General features: G+C 41.1%; 1 protein-coding gene across 1 annotated transcript; it reads right to left on the reverse strand.

Moving 5' to 3' along the window:
* Positions 1-1,613: 1,613 nt before the first annotated feature.
* On the reverse strand, positions 1,614-21,179 carry ec (ubiquitin specific peptidase echinus). Its single transcript, XM_071583937.1, has 8 exons — positions 21,162-21,179; positions 19,876-19,968; positions 17,814-17,948; positions 15,635-15,799; positions 9,264-10,228; positions 6,703-6,874; positions 4,880-4,916; positions 1,614-4,771 (listed from the first exon to the last, which is right to left on the reverse strand). Exons 1-8 carry the CDS (start codon positions 21,177-21,179, stop codon positions 1,764-1,766), a joined length of 4,593 nt encoding a protein of 1,530 aa, XP_071440038.1. The 3' UTR covers positions 1,614-1,763.
* Between the last annotated feature and the right edge of the window lie 202 nt (positions 21,180-21,381).

A 21,381-nucleotide genomic window follows, 5' to 3' on the forward strand; every position in this document is an offset into this window, starting at 1 on the left:
TTTCAGGGCACAAAGTAGGAATGGGTCTGTGCTCAAAGCAATGTGTTCCTTTGACAGCTGAGGAAGAAATATTTCCCATCTAGTAACCATTAACTCCTCGGAAAAAATTGTAAATAAAAAAAGGGTAACAGGCGCTAATTAATGAATTAAATGAAAAACTATTCCACAAAACAATAAAAAAGCAATCAGCAAATCATGGACCTTATGAAAACTAGAAAGTTAGGACGAAATAATGAATATATAAGTCCTCCAATGTTAGTAAACATTAGAGAACCTACGTATTATTACAGTTATTTCATAGAATTTATATTTCATCCAGCATTACTAAGAACAGAGCCCTGATTTTCATTGCACAAAATGTAAAAATATTTTCCAAATCTTTAAGTTATAAACATAAGAAAATCCATCAGCCCAACATGAAAAATGAATTGTTGAGAAATTGCAAAACTGTTCTTCAAATGATTGCACTATTTGAGGTGAAAATCCAAGTGAATCTTAAGAACAATATGAATTTAAATATTCCTTTTAGAAAGAATTGACAGATTTAGACCAGTAGGTAGGAAAAGAAAAGGTTTGTGTGCAGTTTGGAGGCCACAAATGGAGCTTAAATATTGTAAGGAATTGGAAAAAATAATTGAAGAAACAATTGTATATTTCAAAACTATTCTAGATAATATGGTAGGTTAAAACTTACAATGAATATAGGTTTGAAAATTTGTGACCAAGTTATACATGAAAAGCAGTGGTTGAAAAATAAACATATATCTATATATTGACTGCCCTTAATTTGCTAATTATGGTAAATAGCTGTCTTCTACAGGTATAATGTGATTTATTTTCACTGAAATCACTGGCTGGTGATATTTACTAGGGCGATGGATTAATTTAATCACAGCAGCCAATTGTAAATTATTTACTCAAGAGTAGTAGTGTAATCAACTTCTTCAGACACTCCAAAGCATAAGATATCTTCTTAACTCATCTGCTTTACAGTTTTTTAATCCACCTCCTCTCTAAGGCGGTAAGGCTAACATGCAAGATTTTGATTTCTTTCTGCATATGACATTCACTTAAAATTTAATTCATATTTTCATAATATTTTTCATTCCTATTTGTATGCTATATCTTCTCCTCTACATCCTGAGAATGTCCACTTTGACCTCTTTTCCTACTAATATTTTTTAAATGTAAATTTTCACCATAAAGATTTTTCATGCTAAATTGTATTTTCCTCAAACAATCAAAAGTGATGGCTTCTTATAAAAAATATCCAAATAGGAAAGTTTTTTCTGGAAAGATTAAAAATTTCAAGAAATCAGTGGGATTTTTTCAAGAATAAAATGACAATAAAATTAAGGATGAAATGCTTTTTAAAAAATTATGCCATAAATATTGGGCAGGTAGAGCAATGGGCTTCCAACCCAAGGGCCTAGATTAATTAATTAATCAATCTACTATTATGGTCACTGCCATGCTTTTGTCACAAACAGTTTCACAATTATGGTGTCGGGGTTAGGTAAAAATGAAAACTCAGAAAAAAACAGTAACAAATTTAATGAATTTGTATAAAAAACAAAACTGTAAAAGGTTATAAAAAGTTATTGCATGTAAGTACTCATAATGGATAAAAATTTGTACATATTCATGAGAAAATATATTGCATATGACATGGACACTATTATTGCTTTTGACATGGAGAAACTTGAGCATAAGTTTCAGATACGGTGGGAAACTTCATTGCTATAATACAATCACTTTGTACATCATGTCCTCGGCCTAAATCGAGACATATAAAAGTCACAATCAGGACAATATATTGCGGGGGGAGAAACAATTTTCTTGCGACACAAATGGCATGGACTACCAGATGCACCAGTCACATTTGTCCTATTTACACTTTCATCTACACCAGGCAGTGGTGAAGAGATATGCCTTGGTGGGCCAGGGGCAGAGCCCGTTGAAGGCATTGGCGGTGACCTATAAGGGGGCAGGGAATGCCTTTCGGCTTCTTTCTGAGGTCCATAATGCCTCTGTCCATTCCATGTAGGCTCATTCTGCACTGGGGATTGCCTTTCAGATTCTTTTTGAGGTCCATAATGCCTCTGTCCATTCCATGTAGGCTCGTTCTGCACTGGCCATGGAGCACGGGAGTATAGCTCTCTTTCTTGCATGGGAGTCACATTACCCCTCCATTGCCCTTGCTGAGGAAGCCCAGAAACATCCCTGAACACTGGTGAGCACATTGTCCGGTTACGTGCCATCATCCCAGGAGATGGTGGAGTGGCAGTCATGTATTCTGGATGATCATGATCTGTGTTGTGAGGGATAGGGGCATTCTGTGTGTGGTTGATGGGCACTGACTGGTTGGCAGACTGGGAAGGCCAAGAGCTACCTACAACAGAGGATTCCATGGGGGGAGGCGGATGGGAAACAAGGCCATTTGTTGGAGTGGACGAGTTCTGTCTCATCTGCAGGTCAAGGGCTGAGCGAAGTACGCGCTCAAGAATAGGATTGGGGACATAACAGTCACTATCTTCATCCTCTGCTGTTGCCACTAACACCACCCTATCACAAAATGTGACACTCTTCTTTGTCCTGGGGGGCCGTTTTTGAGCATCACTCTCTGCACTTTGCCCTGTGCCATCAACAAAACCATTCGAATCTGTTTTTATCATTGCATCATCACGGGTGTGAAGTATAGAAGGTGCATGGGGTTTATTTACAACAGGACTGTTGCTACTAGCTACCATGGGTTCCAACGTCCTGGCACTGACCCATGCATTTTGCACTTCTATCGGTGTTGCTCTAGCACTGGGAACACCATCTGGCTCATCACAGTCACCCAAGTCCTCCTGCACCAATCCACCGGGTATTTTCTCAGGTTGACTAACCCTCATTGACTCAAAGCAGGATGCCAAATCTCGAACAGATCTCATTTGCTGGCTGCCTGTAGCTGCTGTGTTTGGTTTCATCCATGTGGTATTGGAGGGAACTGGATTTGGCCCATTGGCAATATTCGAACTATAGTCTGACTGAACGGGGTTGCTCTGCACAGATTGTGAGGGAGGAACTTCTTTCTTAAAGTCATAATTATTGTTTAGCACTGGAATGTTTGAAATTGGTTGGCACCCTGATGAGAAAGATGAAAATCTACCCACTCCTTGGGAGCTGTGGGACAGCTGATTGTGAGGTGTGGATGTATACGAATGTGTTGCTGGTGACTGGACAAGGGATTTATTGGAGACCTCATTACTCCTTTCCATCCGCGTGCCTAGGATTTGCTCTCTCTTCCGTTTGATTTGGTCAAGGAAGGAGTTTCCTCCAGAGCTCTTGATCTCATCGTCATTGAGAGATGTGGCGAGGTCAATGGGTGGAGGGGGCAGGGGAAATTCTTCTACTTCAACTGAAGGGGGTGAATCAGGGGGGCTTGGGTATGGAGGAAGTTCTTCGTCTTCCTCTGAGCACTGTATTGCACTTGAGGGTTTCTTGCTGTCTGTTTGCCTGCTGTCCAACACACTAACACTCCTAATGTTGCGGCTCCTACATGGACCATCCACTTCATCATACACGGCAGTCTGGTTGTTTGAGATCATTTGGTGTGACGATGGAGGCATCATCTGGTGAGAGGCAGGGTGCATCTGCTGGGCAGACTGAATTGGGATTTGATGCGGGGGGAGGTCAGGGTTGATTGTTTGGGGGGAGTTCCTCTTAAGATCAGTCCCATTCATGCAAGGATTCAGTGGTACCCCAACATCTTGGAACGTGGTTAGGGGCTTGGTGCAGAGACGGGAGGTGGTGCGAGGAGGAGGAGGTGGTGGCACTCGTCCCATACTGCCATGGAAGCTTCTTCTCGTGGGGCGGCTTCGCTCAGAGTCAGTGCCCTGGTTACCATTGTATTCCAGGTGTCCCTCAGACAAGTAGCCACTACTTCTAGAAGCAACATCTGAAACATTGATCAGTGACACTGCACTGTCCATCCCACCTCCCATGCCACACCCTGTGCCACCATTGGCCCAGCCTCCATGTAAATCAGGCATGCTCCCATTTCTCCGTCTAGTGGGGCCTCCAAGGAGTTTCCTTCTTATTCTGTGCTGTTTCTTTGACCGGGTATTTTCCAATCCTGTGTCACCAGGAACATCCACCACCACCGGAATCCCAGGTGGACCCTTTCTTTCCTCACTTCTTGCCCTCTTTTCCCTTGACCCCGATCTTAGGCGCTGGGTTTCCACCGTCGCACTCCTTGTTGGGCTCACCACTGCCTTTCTTCTCGGTAGGGTGGCATACATACGAACAGAAGTGTCCTCTCCATCACCTGACCCTGCTCCCCTTGATCGAGGTCTCCTCGTCCCTCCATTACTGCGGACATGATAGGCACCCTCGGCCACATTGCTGGCCTGGGCATTGCTGTCTGCCCAATTCCTATTGATTCCCTCCTCAGCTCCCACAATGGCAGCCTTCGATATGACAGCAGTGGATGGTGTGCTGACAGCAGCCAACCTTCGATGCAGGCTGCGTGCTCTCATTATGCATGCACTGTGCTTCATCCGTGCGACAGTCAACATGTGTGGGTTATTATACGGAGCATCCATTGCAGCCCTTGCCTTGGATGCAGCCGAGCGGCAAAGTGCTAGGGCTGTTTCAAGACCTTCTCCGCAGCCTTGAGGTCCAACACCCTCCTCTGCCCTACGAGATCCCTCCAGCAAGCGATCTGCTTCAAGACAGAGACGTTCACAGTCGTCAGGAGCAGCAGTAGAGAGTTGAGGGTTTGTGGCTGCACCAGAGAGGATGGAGTTGGCGGTTGATTGTGGTAGCCCCATCATCTTCGACTCCCAGCCACAGGAGAGAGATGTGTTACCAACCCAGCCATTTCGTACACCACCTCCAGTGGGATGAGTGCCCTCGGGTATTTGCGCCAACTGTGGGAATAAAGAAACGTACCAAAATAAATTTAATATCCAAATCCAAGTATAAATTGCATTAAATGAACTGTGATTATTTCAATAAGTTCATTGAGCAAACATAAAAAGTGATGTCTACTGTTTCTTCAACCTCTACGTTGGTACTCTTAAAATGTATGATTTTTCAAATTCCTTGTAAACTTTGAAAGAATGCTGTCAGTCTTCAAGTCAAATTAAACATAATTCAATATAGCACTGGCTATTTTAGCAATGCCACAGTAAATAAATGATTATATCGTAAAAATTAACTAATTTAATAAACAGACTTCAAAATTCTGCTTCAGCATATGATTATTAACTGGGATATCAATTTTATTTTCCAAATACTATCGTTTGACTTGCACTCAGAAATGCATTCTACCATGCTAGACGGAAATGTTTCCATAACATATTCAAAATTATGCGGTTGCCATCTGATCTAAAATAATGTGCACATGTGGTAAAGGCATTGGTTGATTTAAAATAAGTAGTACGATATAATCCTTGAAGTAAAGAAGCTATGTTTATCCAGAAAAATGTTTATACCTATATATAACTTATAATATTAATGTCACAAAGCATTTATTTAAATAAATCTCAAATCAAACTCCAAAATTTTGGGGACTTTAAAGGAACAAGATGTAATGAAATACTGTGTGACTGTGAAGTTGAATAATATTGTAAAAGGCATTATTCTCTCAAAACAAATACAAAATTTTTTGTACATTTTTTAGGCATTGATACAGAATAAATTGAGGGAAACATAAAATAATTCTTTTAGTTTTTTCAGCAGATCAGAGATTTAGAGAACATAATTCTATTTGATGAGAGAAAATGAGATTTGGCTTTAATTTTACATGAGACAATCCATTAAATCCTCCATTTTTGCTCCACTCATTAATGCAGAGAACTACTTGAACATTTTGAGGTAGTGCACAGTAGTTACTAGATGAATTGGCAAGTGAAATTTGAAATGGAGTAAACATCCTCTGGTGAGATTATGGTGTAAAGAGAGACAGTTTAGGTACTTCATGAACTTCATGGATATTCAAGCAAAATGAGTTTCTTGAAATTACTCTCGTAGCAAGGAGTAAGGGGAAATTTTTTTTGCCCATAAAAATGGGTATTTTGGGTTTATTCTCTAAATACTTCAAGGGATTGGATCAGGGTATGTAACTATCTACCTATATGTAGGTATTTACTCATAAACCTTCCTGGGTAAACACTGTAGAGTGATGGCATGAAATATATAATATATAATGAATGATTTAAGCATGGAAAACACACAAAATTTCACTCAAACATGAATTTAAACATTCTTGTATTCATGTGCTTCCATTAGTTGAGTGAGGGGCTCTTCTTTAATTTACTTATGAACAATTTAAACTTATAAATTCATAAATGCGTCTATTTCAAGCTGTTGTAGATAGCAGCCCAGTTACATACACTTACTAAAATGTAAATAAGTAGTATATATTAAACCTTAATAATAATAATAATACATGTATTAAGCCTTAAATTAATTGGTACCATTTATTCAATCAACAAATCTCGTCCCTTGGCATTCTATCTTGCAAAACTACTATGAAAATGATGCAATGCTTCTGTTTTTTGATATGCTTTAATGACACAATGGAGTCATTCCATCTCTATTTTAAGCATCAAAAAGGCTAATTAAATAGATTGATACCAGAATTACTTCTCTTTGATTATTGCTATAGCTTAACCTTAACATGGTGTTTTACTTATTGAAAGCATTTCTTACCTGCAGATTGTGTCTCAGATTCTGCTGAAGTGGCAAGCTATCAGTTGATGACAATGAGTATGAATCATAGCCTTGATCGCATGGTCCACTACTTGAACTTGATAGCTCTCCAGGTCGTAAACTGGTGGGGCTTTTCGGTATCCCTGAATTTCCCATGGAAAGCCCAGGTAACCTGAAAAATAAATACATTCTCAAAAATGTGTACCAGAATTCTTTATTTATAATGAAAGATGAACTAAGAAAGTTTCATACAGTCAAATTTTGCTCATACTTGCTCAAATAACAAAGATCATAACTAGGTCATTAAAGAGCATAGCACAAAATCTCGTAATAAATTTAATCAATACAATGAAAAATTTTCCTCGAACCACATTATCCTCTTCTCAAAAAGATTATAAAAGTTTAGCTATTTTCATATATCTGTAGTTGATGTGGGCATTCTCCAATGACCTCAAGTCTAACATAAAAACTGGACATAATTGGTATTTACCATCTTATAAAAAAATTAATTTTTAATTATAAAACAAAATGAAAGCATTTGCTACCAAAATTTATAATCATAGGATGGTTCTAAACTAAGCATAATACATCTCCAAATCTAATGGTACAGCAAAGCAAGCATTTTTTTCCATGAAATTCAGGGTACATATATACCACACTAATCAACTAAAGGGTAAGTAATGATGATTGAGGATACAGCAAAGTTGAGCTTATATCAAAATAAGCTTTAAGTGAATGAAATTAAAAAAATCAGACAAGAAGGCTCCATAGATGAAGATGTGGAAACTTGCACTGGGGTGGACACAATGGAAATATACCAATAATTACATGAAAATTCACAGAATTCATGCAAACTATTGTGGGAGATATAATTACTTGAGGTTAATCACTCATTGCTCTTGTATAAGAGTTACTTCTAAAACAAATCATATTTTGAATGACATTTAACATTTTAAAAATAGATTAATATCAAGCATTCCTCTGACATTCCCTCCCACATCAATCTTTCCTAAGACTTGGTTCATTCCACTGTGATATTTCACAAAGTTATGTCATGCAAAAATTTCACTGCTCGGATTTTAGTTGAGGATGTCCTATGACACCTGGAGCCCCAGATAAGTAACCAAAGTCTTTCCTTAATAGACTACCTCAAAGCTGAACTTCAGGATCCATTGCTCAAAAAGGTGACCAGCTAATGAATCATGTAAGGTAAGAAATTAACTGGCCACCCTTTTGTGTTCTGTAATGACAAACTCATTTGGGCAACCCTTTGGCATTGGCATATGTTCAACTAAGGTACAATTATTGCTCCACATGGCCACCCAAGATTATTGGATTCCCATTAACTCTTGGCTTTTATAACAGCCATTCATGCTGGCACATGGGATTAAATAAAATTTACTATAGGAATAATCACAATGAACCTTCCTAAACAAACAAGTCGAGTAAAATAAGTTTAATACACGTTGTCTTCTACCATCATCCATTGATTTGGTAAAACATTTTTCAAAGAGAAGTAAGTTATCACTCTTTTGTTACAAAGGAGTATTGAAAGGATAATGATTATTATGTGAGGAACAAAAATCTATTTTATGATCAAGTTTACACAGAATATTTGAATTTCCAACTACATGCATACTCTATTGTTCCAGAAGTTGGCTTGCCATAATCCATTGCACTGTATTTACCATGGTCAATAAGGTAAACTTCAGCAATATATACTTATTGAGGGGATTAAGTGTGTTATTATTTTTATTGCATTGGGAAGGGAGAAGAGAGAGGGAGAGTATGGATGGAAGAGAATAAAAAAGGTATTATCTAATTAAAGAGTTCCAATATAGGTTAAGTAGATTTCCCTAGTGCAATTCATTAAACTGAATGATGAATGCCTGACTAGAGAATCCAGAAGTTTCCTCTTGAGTCCTGAAAAGTGCACTCAAGGGAAAACTCCAAGAAAAAATTCATTTATACATGCAGTATCAGTGTGGCCATACGAGCCATTAATCAGAACAAGGTGCTATTTGAACAAGCACGAAAAATTATCTTTTGCCCATTTTATGTATGACCAGTTCCCTTTAATAAAGGAAAGGGGGAACAGAGAGAGAACGTATGTGTTTAGAGAATCTCACAGAGACATACCACGGTGAGAATGATATCACTTCAATGAGCTTCATGGATAATGCTCTCACTGGTTGAACCATGATTCGCTCACAAGACACCCATCACTAGCATGAATGTTTTCTCCTTGAATGGGTGCGTGGGCATGAATGTTTTCTCCTTAAATATAACTGTGATTTCAGGGCATCTGATGCAGCAATTCACTCTAATTAGTATCTCACAGGTGATTCATGCTATGCTTTACATACCTCAAAATATGGTTCAATCTGACAACCTCCCATCTTAAAAACACAATTTCCACTGCATTGAACCTAATTCGGTCATGAATATTCAGAATAATTACAAATCAATTCATCCATTATAATTGGATCCCTCCTTATGCACACAATAAAACAATATCTAATTATGAAAAAATTTATAACAATACTATGCATGACACTGACCTTTGCATCCCACCAGGAATGAATGAGTAGGGATTCTCGACTGATGTAGAAGAAGATGACGATGCACTATTCCTATCACCACTCCAGTTTCCAGAATCCCTCCTGCCTGGATTGTTCAAATGATCGGGCACCACCGGATCCATTGGATAACCCAGATCCCTCCAGCCCCCATCATTCACCAAGTCCCACTTCACCCTCATCTCCCCATTTGTCTGCAGGGGAGACGGGGGAGCTCTTGCAGCCACCGACTGTTGTGCCTTCTGAGCGTGCGGATCTGGTCCGGGGGTCATAACCCTCCTGGGATCCATACCCTGCTCGCCCACGCACCCATTCAAGTTCCCGTAGTTCCTCTCGGGACCCGGCGTCATGGACCTCCGGTGCAGGGGTGGCGACGTGGGATTGCCGCCGGTCATCCCGTCGCAGGACCTGATCGGGGAGGCTGCCGGATCGGCATAGAGTAGCAGCAGGGGCTGGAACCTACCCCTCCGGCACTTGTCCACCACCTGCTCCCACCTGGGTCCAACCTCCCTAACGGAGGCGTCGTCCACGTAGATCCAGGCCCTCAGCCTCGAGTGGAAGAAGAAGGTGGAGTAGTGGCGACCGTAGTAGGCCACGAGGCCCACGAGATTGTGCGACGCGGTCGACGCCCACCTGGCGTCCACGACGGCGTGAAAGAGGTCTTTCGGCCGCAGGGTCGTGCCCACGGCGGAGAGGACAGCGGAAATGGCCTCGGGAGGCGGCCGCTCCGAGTCCCAGATGATCCCGACGGACACCACGTCCGGGGTGCTGGTCAGGGCCCTCCGGGGCGAGACGCCGGCTCCGCAACCCCCTGGGCAGTCTCTCAGTTCACCGACGCCGGCGGTGAGTCGGAGGAGTCGGCCGAACGAACGGCTCTCGACGCTGCCCTCCGATGCAATCCGCCTGGACGTCGAGGTCAGGGCGGAGGCGGAGACGTAGTGCACCATCTGCCGAGCGAAAAGCGCAACTGATTAGCACACGGTCTGTGGGCATACACCCATCTCGTCGCCTGCAATGGCGACGGCGAATCCGTGACGCACGGTCCAAATATGGAAACTCGTTCCGTGGTATATATTTGCACGAAGATCCCACGCAGCAAGAAAGCAAACTTGCTCCGATGCATGAGAAAAAAATACGTATCACTCCATTCATGATTGCATCCAGGAGGTTATCATATAATTTTTGTTATTTTTTCCGCGCAAAATTACATTCATATAACAAATGTCTTCTTCCCTTTTGAACTTTTGTGGTTTCGTCCATCGCTCATCTTTAACGTGAATTTGAACCCTATCACAAACGAATTTTATTTAAATAGTCAATAATAAATAATAATTGGATGCCTGTATGGATGCATGTAGAAATTCGTTAGAAATTGCCGAAACCCCTCTTTAATACATTGGAAATTTGATGATTGGACAATTGGATGATATTCTTAAAGTGAAACAGAAAAGTAAATTAATGGCATATGCGGAGAAAGAATATTTCGCCTTATGTTGTAAAATCGAAATGTAACTCACTCTAACAATATAAAGAGAAGTTATCTCCAAAATCAATTGAGACTAGGATTATGTGAAGCACCTCTACAGTCTCCATTTAACTACGTTTCTCAGATAACATGATTTGAAATTAAAATACGATTAGAACACATGCAGAATTTTTTATGCAATTCCGACACAGAGAAGGAAGCTTATGACAAGAACATTTTAGTTAAGAAATAAACCGGTTTCAAAGTGAACGGGTCTCAACTATTAACCCGGAAAAGTATACAACCCTTCACACAGAGTACAGGTTTTGAACGTTATACAATGAATGTGTTAATTGGTATTGAAAAAAACTTGATTGAGAAAATACGTTCAGAGAAATTTAGACAACTCAACTAACTCCTTATTTGGAGGATCCATTGATAAAGTAATATCCATTTGTAAATGGAAGTCATTAAATAACAATCTTTACGATACATGGATCTTGTATTCACTTAAACCGAATAAGGGCTGCTGCACGATATTTTTATACTGACTGACATATATCTTCAGAGACTTGTGGGGGTCATTCTAGCTTAAATGTCATTTTCATGAGACCCTCGTTACCGACGAGTGATTTTGGGAGAAAAAAAAATTCTATATACAGCGACCCCAGCATTATCTACCCACTCTGTCGCCATCTAGGTTCTAATTCACCATAGCTCACGCACTAGGTGCAATTTAAGCTTCGCGAAGAATCATATTTCCTACCTATATATAATTCTCACCCAACCTATATTTACGAAATAAGATACTTAACGTACAGGGGTAGTTGTCGCATGAGGGAGAATAGATTTCGAATGGTGTCTCAGAAAGAGAAAATTTCACATCACCGCAAACACCGAATCCCATACCGGAGCTAATTACTTTTTTAGCTTGACATTTACGCTATGAGTCGTCGGATACCAACAGTATAGAGGGCAAGAGTCTGGAAGAAGGGCTCATCTTCCCGGATAAGGTGCGGGGAGGGAGAGAATAAAGGAAGGGGCACGTTCTCGGACGATTTCGCAACTTCAGAGCGGTCTTCCGTTTCATTTTTTACCCCCCTTCACCCTCTCTCCCCTTCTCCCCACCCCAAGAAAAAGCAAAGCTGCGGGATCTCCGGGTGCGGGCACGCGTCGACGCTCGGTCAGCACGCCCGCCCGATATATCACGTTTCCCAGAGAGAAGCAAGCGAGGTAGAGCGCGAGGTCTGGGAGACAGAGGGCGCGCGGACATAAGACAGGCGGATGGAGGCGTCTGCACAGCCGCCACCACCTTCCAGGGAAGAAGGTTTAAAAAAAAAACAGAAGGGTGGGAGAGCGAAAGGTGAGTCACAAGAGGTGGTGGATCTTACACGGGGAGAAAGCGACGACGGAACGGGGTAAAGAGCAGGGTGGGGGAAGGACCCACTTCCGGCGATGGAAGAGGGGTAGAGCAAGCCATTCGACCTGGACATGGGGGGAGGCGAGAGAGATGGGGGAGCGGTGCCGCATCCGGTACGCCCCTGACCACCCTCTTCCCTTCCCGCCCCCTCCTCACCTTTCCACTAACCCTCTTGGGGAACTCCGTCGAAACGTTCCATTAATAACAACGGCGACATCGTAATTTTTCATCGAATTTCCATTCCGGAAACCAGATTGCTCCACCGATCTTTCTTAAAAAACGTTCGTGGACAAAACGTTGCGAAACGCTGAGCATTCAATCCTCCAAAACCAATGCTATTGCTTTAAAAAAAAGAGGATATTCACTTCACGTGATAGCCATCATAAACAGTCGAGGTTAAAAAGTTTCCCATCCGAGCGAATGAAAATTATACAGTTATCTAATGCTACCGAAAATGAGAGCTTATACATATACAGGGTGCGGTGCTTATATCCGGAAAAGCACGCGTTTCCTCGAATGAGATATCCTCGCCGAGTTAGCGAAACCTTCCCCAGACTTCTCCGAAGCATTATATTTAGCCACAATAGCGTAAGCAGTTGCTCTTGAGTAGCATAATAATCGAACTATTTCTAAATATAACGCCCAGCGCGAACACTTTCGATAATAGCGGCTCTTCGATTTTAATCCTCACGTGTACGTAACATCTCGGCCATTTTGAGGTTATGACTGTTTACTAGATGCCCATAGCTTTCAAGCCCGCCAATCGCGACCTCCAGTGGAACTACGATATGGCGGGAAATTCAAATTTAAAGTTGTCCAGATTTAAGCGCCGCACCCTGTACATATATGCATGTATAAGCTCTCATTGAGAGCTTATACGTTATTAAATACTCCAAAACAGCGATTCATTTTCCACTTTTTTCATTGTATTCCATGTATTACATTTTTTATTTTTTCATTGCAATGGCAAATGAAAAATCGGAGATTTTAGCGATTTACATGGATGACTATGGAAATATTTATGATGAAAAAGCTTAAGTTATTGAGGAAATAGTCTTTAACAGGTGTGATTATTGGTCAGAATGAGGTATCTATTTTTATATAAAATAACTGATTTCGCACACTGCTAAATATATCTTGATCATAGAATTCCATGAAATTTCTCCTCTCCCAGCATATCGCGGCCATTATGTTAATTTCCATTGCTTTTCCACAACCAAGTAAAGCCCAACATTTCAAATCTAAATAAATATCTTTTTTACGAGGCTTATAGACTTGCGCGTCTGGCAGTTTAAAAAGACTCCATACGGTTATCGAGGGAACGAACTATTTTGGATTGGTAGGTGTAAACAATTGGTGGGGAAAAACAAAGTTGTAACAAAAATCCTGGTTCTATATTCCTATGGCATAGATTTCGGATAGACACCCCTCCATGAAACTAAAATTAATATTAGATTTCCAAGGAAAATATTAACTGTCGCTAATAACAATTTATTGCAGGCTACCTTTTATCGGTCAAGTGGCCTAATTAATCCGATTACGTATTCAGCAAATAAATCAATGAAGTAGGAAGGACTCTTAACGGGTGCTTCTACAGAACAAAAACAAAAGCGGAAAAGTCTTGCGTAAAAAGCGACTAATAAACAGGAAGACTCAAAATTTATAAAAGTAAATTTAGCGATTTGAGATGACTTAGAGTCACATCCGTGCGTCAAATTTAAATCACCGCAGCAACGGAAATGTATGTTGTTTTACAACTCTTCCCTTGGCCGCAGGCAGTACCGGTTTTAAAATTTCCCCGGTGCGCCCGGAGAAAAAACACAAAGAAGCAACCCCTCAACACAGCTCCATTTTTTGAGGTGGTGTACGCCGAACGTAACAGAGGCCCGCGACAGGAACTAGGAAATGAGAGCGACCATTGTATGTAAAGCGTTTAGCGTATGGGCTCGAAATAATTTATTCGCCCACTCACTCCGTGAAAATTACCCACATCGTCTGCGCGGATTCGCCCATGTCGAAATCGTCTCACGTCGGATATGTTGTCAATGAGGCGCACCCGAGATTTCCAATGCCTTCGGCACTCTCCGATTCCCCTTCAAAACCTAAACCGAAGGCGTGACGTGTGCCTAGACATGGTCGCCAGTCTCCTTCAACCCCAATAGGATGCGTGTGCGCACTGAAACTAGGCCGATAATCTTAAAGTCATTCAAACTATGCTCTCCTTGAGCACCACAAAACGTTTCGAACACCACGGCCGAATGTGTTACTGAATTTATTATTAATATCTGCATCGCACGAACGCGGAACTCGATATAATCGAGTGATTCCGCTTCATCAGAGATGAAGCACGAATAAGTGCGTTGAAATCACCAACATAAAATGCATCCGACCCCCAAGAGGTTTCTTTGAATATAAAAAATTTTTCGATGTGAATTTCCTTTTTCAAAAGTACTCCAGCTTTTACTGAAAGGTAAACGAGGTGATTTCTAGAGGGAATGTTTGAGAAGAACCCAAAGAGTGAAATCCTGAATTGTTATCATTATAAGAGCTCTCAATTTGGCACAGAAAATTCCACATAAATCATATATTTTGAGGTAGGTCATTGACGAAAGTTGCTCATTTCACAAAAGGGAGTTCGGGAAGCAGATATTTCGAAAAAAATGGAGTTTAGGGAGATGATAGCATGATTTTTTTAAATAAAGAACTATAAAGTAAAACTAACACTGTAGTGGTGTTTTTATTTGAACGAAAAAGATCCTCAGGTTTCTCCATGTAAAATCACTTTCAGTTCACAGCACGGAATCTATAATTAGCATGAGAGCCTGTGAATTTCCCGAATTCTGTGTTCTCCTTCAATCGAATTAACACGAACGCTTAGACTCACTCATCGAATGTTTCATGCTAATGGCGCGGAAGTTGAATTTGGGAATAGGTAAGCTAAGAGGAAATCCACTCATTATTGATTTTTTCTTTCCCTTTTATAAATTTTAAGAAACATGAAAAAAATAGTTTGCGATACTCTAAAATTGCCGGTCTTCGGTTGAACACTCTAAAACCGAGTATACAATTATTTTAATTCCAAATATTGATTTTCAATAAAAGCATATTAATAATGACGTACTATAAATGCGGGAATTTATCTCACGCAAGGTTACCGGTTACATCACATTCTTCACATAATGCATTTTACCATTTTTTATTTAACTTATGCTTCCATCTTACACTTTTTTATTGAACGTTTAAAACAATAAATACAAAAAATCTCCAGAAGAAAGAAGCTTTAAGCGGGTTATTCTTCAGTGAAAGGTAGGGAATTTTGCCAAAAGGACCTCGCTTACGTACGCAAATATCACTGCTAGCCATAAATTTAGTCACGGGTCTCCACGCACTGCAATACACTAAACCGGATCAGGGTCCTCACGAGGAAAGGGTTAGGGTCAGGGGGAGAGGGGCCGCGTGATATCTGACCTGGGTGAAGGGCAGGGGCTCGGAAGTGGCCCCGCATGATCCACAAACGCTCTGCTCAACCAGCGTCATGGCGAACTTCCGGTGCGGGATACACTGCTTGGCGCTGCACGTGTCCTCCGTCTCCCCGGCCGCCAGATGGAAGTGTATGCGGAGGAGGATGGTCTCCTGCGGACAGAGAAGAAAAAGGATGAGAGAGGAAGAAGGGAGGACAAAAAGAAAAATTCTAGAAAAAAAATTTAAACGACCGAAAGGGGGCATGGGATCGAATCTGATCGTCTAGTGTCAGTCCCCTCTTCCGTTTTGGCACGGGCTCTGAGGGACACGAGTCCCGATTATTATTTCACCGCAGAGGTCGATGGATGCCTTGGGACAGAAAAAAATAATTTTTTTAATGCATTTGAAATGGAATGAGACGGAGACTGAAGGTTAAGACGACCTCTTGGTTCACTGCTTCACGACTTCATCCCTGTGCCAGAAAGGACGAAATGACACGGTGCTTAATTTATGGGGAGCGCACGTCGTAAACGAAGGGATAATTACGTCCTAAGGGCATTTAAGGCTCGCCGCGAAAGACGCGAACTAAGGCACAAAAAACGTTCGTCTTTGACCAGAAGAGAAAAGAGAGTTGGGAGGGAAATGAATCACAAATTTCAAGAGACCAGGTGAAAACATTAGAGAGGAGTTATAAAATGCTCACGCCGAAGTCGGCGCACAAAAATTCTTTTTCTTGAAAGGGAAATGGACCATTATGACGATTTAATGGCAAGGAACAAATGAGATCATTCTGAAATTTCTGCTAACTCAACGTGTAAAAAAAGAGGCAAACGTCGCAGTTTTATTGGATGAATTGGTGAATTTTGTATTTCCTCATCTGGGAACGATAACAAAATCATTTTCGGGGAATTTATTCACAATTCAGCCGGTAATATTAAGAAATAGCCCAAAATACTTGAGTAATTTACCAATGCATGAACATAAAATATAAATTTCAAGGTCTCCAGCGGTGACTAACTCGGTATCTTTTAGGCTATTTTTATAAATTTAAGTCAAGGCCCTTCACAAGTCACGAAGGTAGAAAGATAGCCACCAATAGCATGTCATAAACATTTGTTTATCTCCAGGAAATATATTTGATACTCTCATACGTTCCCAAACCCAAACTGAATCTATCTTTGATTTTATCCTCCATTAAATCAACTACAAACTATCAACCATACTTTTTCATTCAACTACAAAAATACGACAGAAAAATACAGGAAATTAACGAGATATTAAGGGGGAGAAAGTAGTAATTTGCAATAATACTATTCGTGATCCATTGAACTGAGATTAGGCTATTAAAGTAAATATTGTGATAGAAAAAAATAATGGGGGTTGATTTCTGAGCCTAAGTGTAGTTGAAAGAAAATCATTAGCCATATCTAACTTCGGAGGAAGATTCGAATTCTTGACTTGAGACTAAGGTGGTGAATGACGGGGACGGAAATTTCTAGGCAGATACATTTGGCGAAGAACTGCTCCTCGATTGTGAACATCATCGCACCAAAAAGTAATAATTTTTTTAATATTAAATATTTCTAAATAATACTACCCCATAAACAAACCTATACTTTCTAGGGTGAATTTCTCATAAGCGTAAGACAAATTTTGTTTTCTTTTTCAGTCAGCCTGCGTGATCATGGCGTGATTATCGTCTAATACAGAAGGAACGCATTAACGCCTTAATTGTGAATAAGTACTTCCTTCAATATAAAATATTATTATGGAACTCATGCATTCCTACTACTCGGAAGTCGGAGAATCGCCCAATATTCCGGGATTAGTTAGAAATATGCAAAGAGAAAAGGGTAAGGCTATCATGTATGAGAGTTGAAACTACGAAACTCGTACATCCAACGAATGTGCACAAAAATTGTTTTGTACCATTAAAACACAATTTTCTATAGTTTATTGCCCAAATAAGTGAGTTTTCTGTATCACATTTTTTTTATTTTAGGAAATCGTCGTGGGGCTTACGACTCTTTCGGCGGGCCGCTCTAGGTACTGAAATCGACACCTTCTCTCCTGTGCTGGTAATTAAAGGAGTGAAAATGGATCATGCATAAATATTGGGTCATGAGGAAAAGGGAATATCATGAAGGAGAGGGATGGAGACATTACTATGGTCACTGTTACTCACGAAGCACTCAGCGGCGTCATCCATCAGGCCCAACTGAAACCTCCGTCGGTCGCAGAACGCCCTCGCCAGAGCACTCCTGAGGGCGTCCGGTGCGGGCGCAGCCTCCTGGCTAAACTGGAGCTGTGTGAAAAGGTCCTGTGGAAACAAGATGGCGATCAAAACAGGAACTAATTCGCACGCGACAACACGCACACTTTTCATCCGGCAAGATCGCAAGACCATTGTTCATGAAAAAGGGGACCTCGAAAACCAAGCAAATGGCCACGTCCGTTATTCTAATTGCTGTAAATCACGATGCAGAGTGCAAACATGCCAAGGCATTTTACGGCTTCGGACAATGGAGAGGGGTCATCCGTGCGTACAGAGGATTAGCACAAAGACGGTGTACACAACGGCACAAAACATAAGCAAGGTAAGAACAATGGCCAAGTGCGTCGAAAGTGACGATAGGAATTCAAAAAACGCAGACCAAATAATAAACGAGTATCTGTTCGACACTGAACTTAGATAACCCCGTTCAGCACTTCTATAAGCACGCCCTACAGCCGTCACTTGCCCATTGTTCCCGTTCCCTAGATCGGCAGCCGAATGGAACAATCATCAACAAAGCTAACATGATTATTAATTAATTTCACAAACGTCAAATTAGCACGTTCAATAGCGTGGACCCAACGTTTTCTGGTTGGTAAAACTGATTAGTGAAAACAAAGAACTCATGGTTGCGTGAAACAAATTTCACCACGAATATTGGTGCCCTCTGTGCCTCTTGGATCGGATGAATGACTGGAGTTTCGAGAAGTACGTCTGCATAAGTATATGGGTAAATATTTCAATTGTTGAAACAAAAGGATAAAATATTCAAAATCCATCAATTAACTCTGGCCAAGAAACATTATTTTTATTCAATTTTTATCAAACTCATGAGCCCCTCTCGATAAAATCATTTATTTGGATTAGCTCAGTGGCGAGTCGAGAATTCTTAGCGTATAAAAAAACGAAGACGGACGGAATTTCAAATCTTAAATTGATTTTATTGGAGTTTAATTTCCCCCGGGACACTTATTTCCCTTAATTACCTTACTACCGAATAAACCATTAATAGTTTCAACAGATGTTAAGGTAAACTTAATATAGTAGTAGCTCAATATAGTAATTCAAACTATCCCTATCTAGATTTGGAATTTCCTATCTTATATTATGACCCCGCGATCAGAAAAATGGCTCAGAAGGCACCCACCTTCAGCTAATACAAACGCAAAACGGCCTGAATACTGTACAACACTTCATTTTCACTGCCACATAACGTCAAAATATTAAACCAAAGACGAAAAGCCATGTTTTTCGTGCAATTTTCTCATGCAGCTTCATTTTTTTTTCATTTGTGTTTATTTAATAAATTTAACCATGAATTAATATTATGATCCTCTCTTCTTAAAGTGGGTGTTTCAAAATCGTTACGAATGCTATTTTTAATCACGAGTCAAAGCGAATAATTTCAAAGCAAACAATGTTTGCGCAATATTTCCAAGTTATATGAAAAGAAATATGTTAAGATGCGTTTTCCGAAACGATCACATCCACAAAATGAAAAGAATCTGCAAGTTAGTTGCGCGTATATGTTTACGTATGAGAGACTTTTTAAACTCTCCTCCCCTTCCTTTCTCTTTTGCCAAGTCGGGTAGAGAATTATTAAACCACCCCCTTCCTTCCTTCAAATCCTTCACCGACAGCTGATTCCGCCGTTCCTCCCGCAGCCGACATCAAAGAACCGGCTTGCGACGCCCAAGCGAGCGAGCGAGCGTTCGCTCTCGGAGAGACTAATTAGATCGTGAGGAGCCATCCGAGGGATGGGAGGAGAGGGAGAGAGACGCTGGCGCACGTGCGCCACCATCCCCTTCACCCCGTCTCGTCGCTCGATCCCCGCCACCCCAGTCCCCCAACCACCCCCCTTGTCTTTTCTCCCCTTACCCACACCAATGGGGGAGATACGAACGCATCTTCATCTCCCCCTCCAGCCGGCCTGGATACGAGAGAGAGAGAGAGAGAGAGGGATGGGACTCACCTTGAGGGCGCAGAATATGCAAGACTCAGCCATGCACGCGTGCACCGTCAGTTCCCTGAAGCTTCTCCTGAAGACATCCACGTGCCAGAGCACCTGCAGCAAAAGAAGCGAGAGAGAGAGAAATGAGCGTCAGTGGACGATGATGATGGCGCCAGACGTTCCCCGCTCCCGTGACTTACCACGGGGAGCGCACCTCGATATGCTCGACGACTAGTGCCGTGATCCCGGGGATGCTATGTAGCCCGACCCGGACCATTAGACTTAGCACTTAAGTCGAGCGACTCTTATACATGTATATCGGTTCATTTTCTCTGGAAATACTTTGCGGTATTGCTGCATTTCAAGCAATACGAGCGTATTTCGAGTGGAAACGCTAAATGACTTCCCTAGAGTGAAATAGTAGATACATAAGAGAGCATGGGATATTCTCACCATTAAGATATTAACACACTGAGCACCTGCCCATCACTGGCCATGGATAAAAAAGAAGAAATTAGCTAAACCAACCGTGTTTTCTTTTGCTTCTCCATTTATTTGGTGCAGTCATATTTCTAGTGTTAGTGATGCATCTAGACTCAGTACGTTTGTTTTTGTATTGCTATCGCTAATATTCTTAACTCTTATTGTTTCAAAACTGATTTGTTTCCATAAAAAGGGAAAAAATTATTTCCCATATTTACAAAAAGGATAAACGTCTTAAAGGCTTCAAAATAGTCTATGTATTATTCTGTTTATTAAGCCCTGAGGTTCATCGAGGAGATGGATAACAAGTACTTGAAAAAGGTTAATGGATATCATGGAACAGCAAAAAGAACGCTTGGAGCTAGAAGACACAGGACCACGAACTGACCTTCTTCTGGGCGTGAATTGTGATGAATTAAAAATCACCTCAAGCGGAAGGGAAAAAATAAAACGCTATGGCGCGTGGGTATTTATTTTTACTCCCAAAAGATTAATGCTCGACACAAATACAGCAATTGCAGAAAGTGTGATGGCCTTTGAATTGGAACCATAAATCGCGACTTAGAGCCGAGGGACGAATTCGCTCAACGATTGGCATTTAAATTTACACTCATCGATCCCATCTACGTACAAGTCCCTCTCCCCTCGCTTTGTCCGTCGCCATGGAGAACATAATGCGACTTGCAATCGTCTCCCCTTCGATCGTGGCGGTGAAAGTTTTAGCGTTCCCCCAGCGATTAACAAGGATCAGTCTCTCATCACTCCTACTCAACGGACGGTTACGCAACCTTCTTAGATAATTTGAGAGTTATTAATGTCATTACAGAAAACTCCAGGGCCATTATTCGAGAAAATTAAGGGACAGGAAACACTGCCCTCGTACAAAAATCGTCTTCCGAAATGATACGGAAAATAAACAAAATTCACTCCATCAAATAACATCAGCACTTCAACCTCAATGAAGAAAGGTAGATACAAATTGTTCACCACACGAAAGCATCAAAAGGCCAGATTTAAGCCTTACTGGGTGCATTTTGACTCTCA

The sequence above is a fragment of the Hetaerina americana genome, unplaced genomic scaffold, assembly GCF_022747635.1.
Source record: "Hetaerina americana unplaced genomic scaffold, ioHetAmer1.1.p SCAF_15, whole genome shotgun sequence".
NCBI classification, from domain to species: domain Eukaryota; kingdom Metazoa; phylum Arthropoda; class Insecta; order Odonata; family Calopterygidae; genus Hetaerina; species Hetaerina americana.

Coding starts and splice junctions, on each gene's coding strand:
- ec (XM_071583937.1), bottom strand. Junction 6,875..9,263: donor ATTCCTGGTGGGATGCAAAG/GTCAGTGTCATG, acceptor TTTATTTTTCAG/GTTACCTGGGCTTTCCATGG. Junction 4,772..4,879: donor GGGCACTCATCCCACTGGAG/GTGGTGTACGAA, acceptor TCTCTGGTGCAG/CCACAAACCCTCAACTCTCT.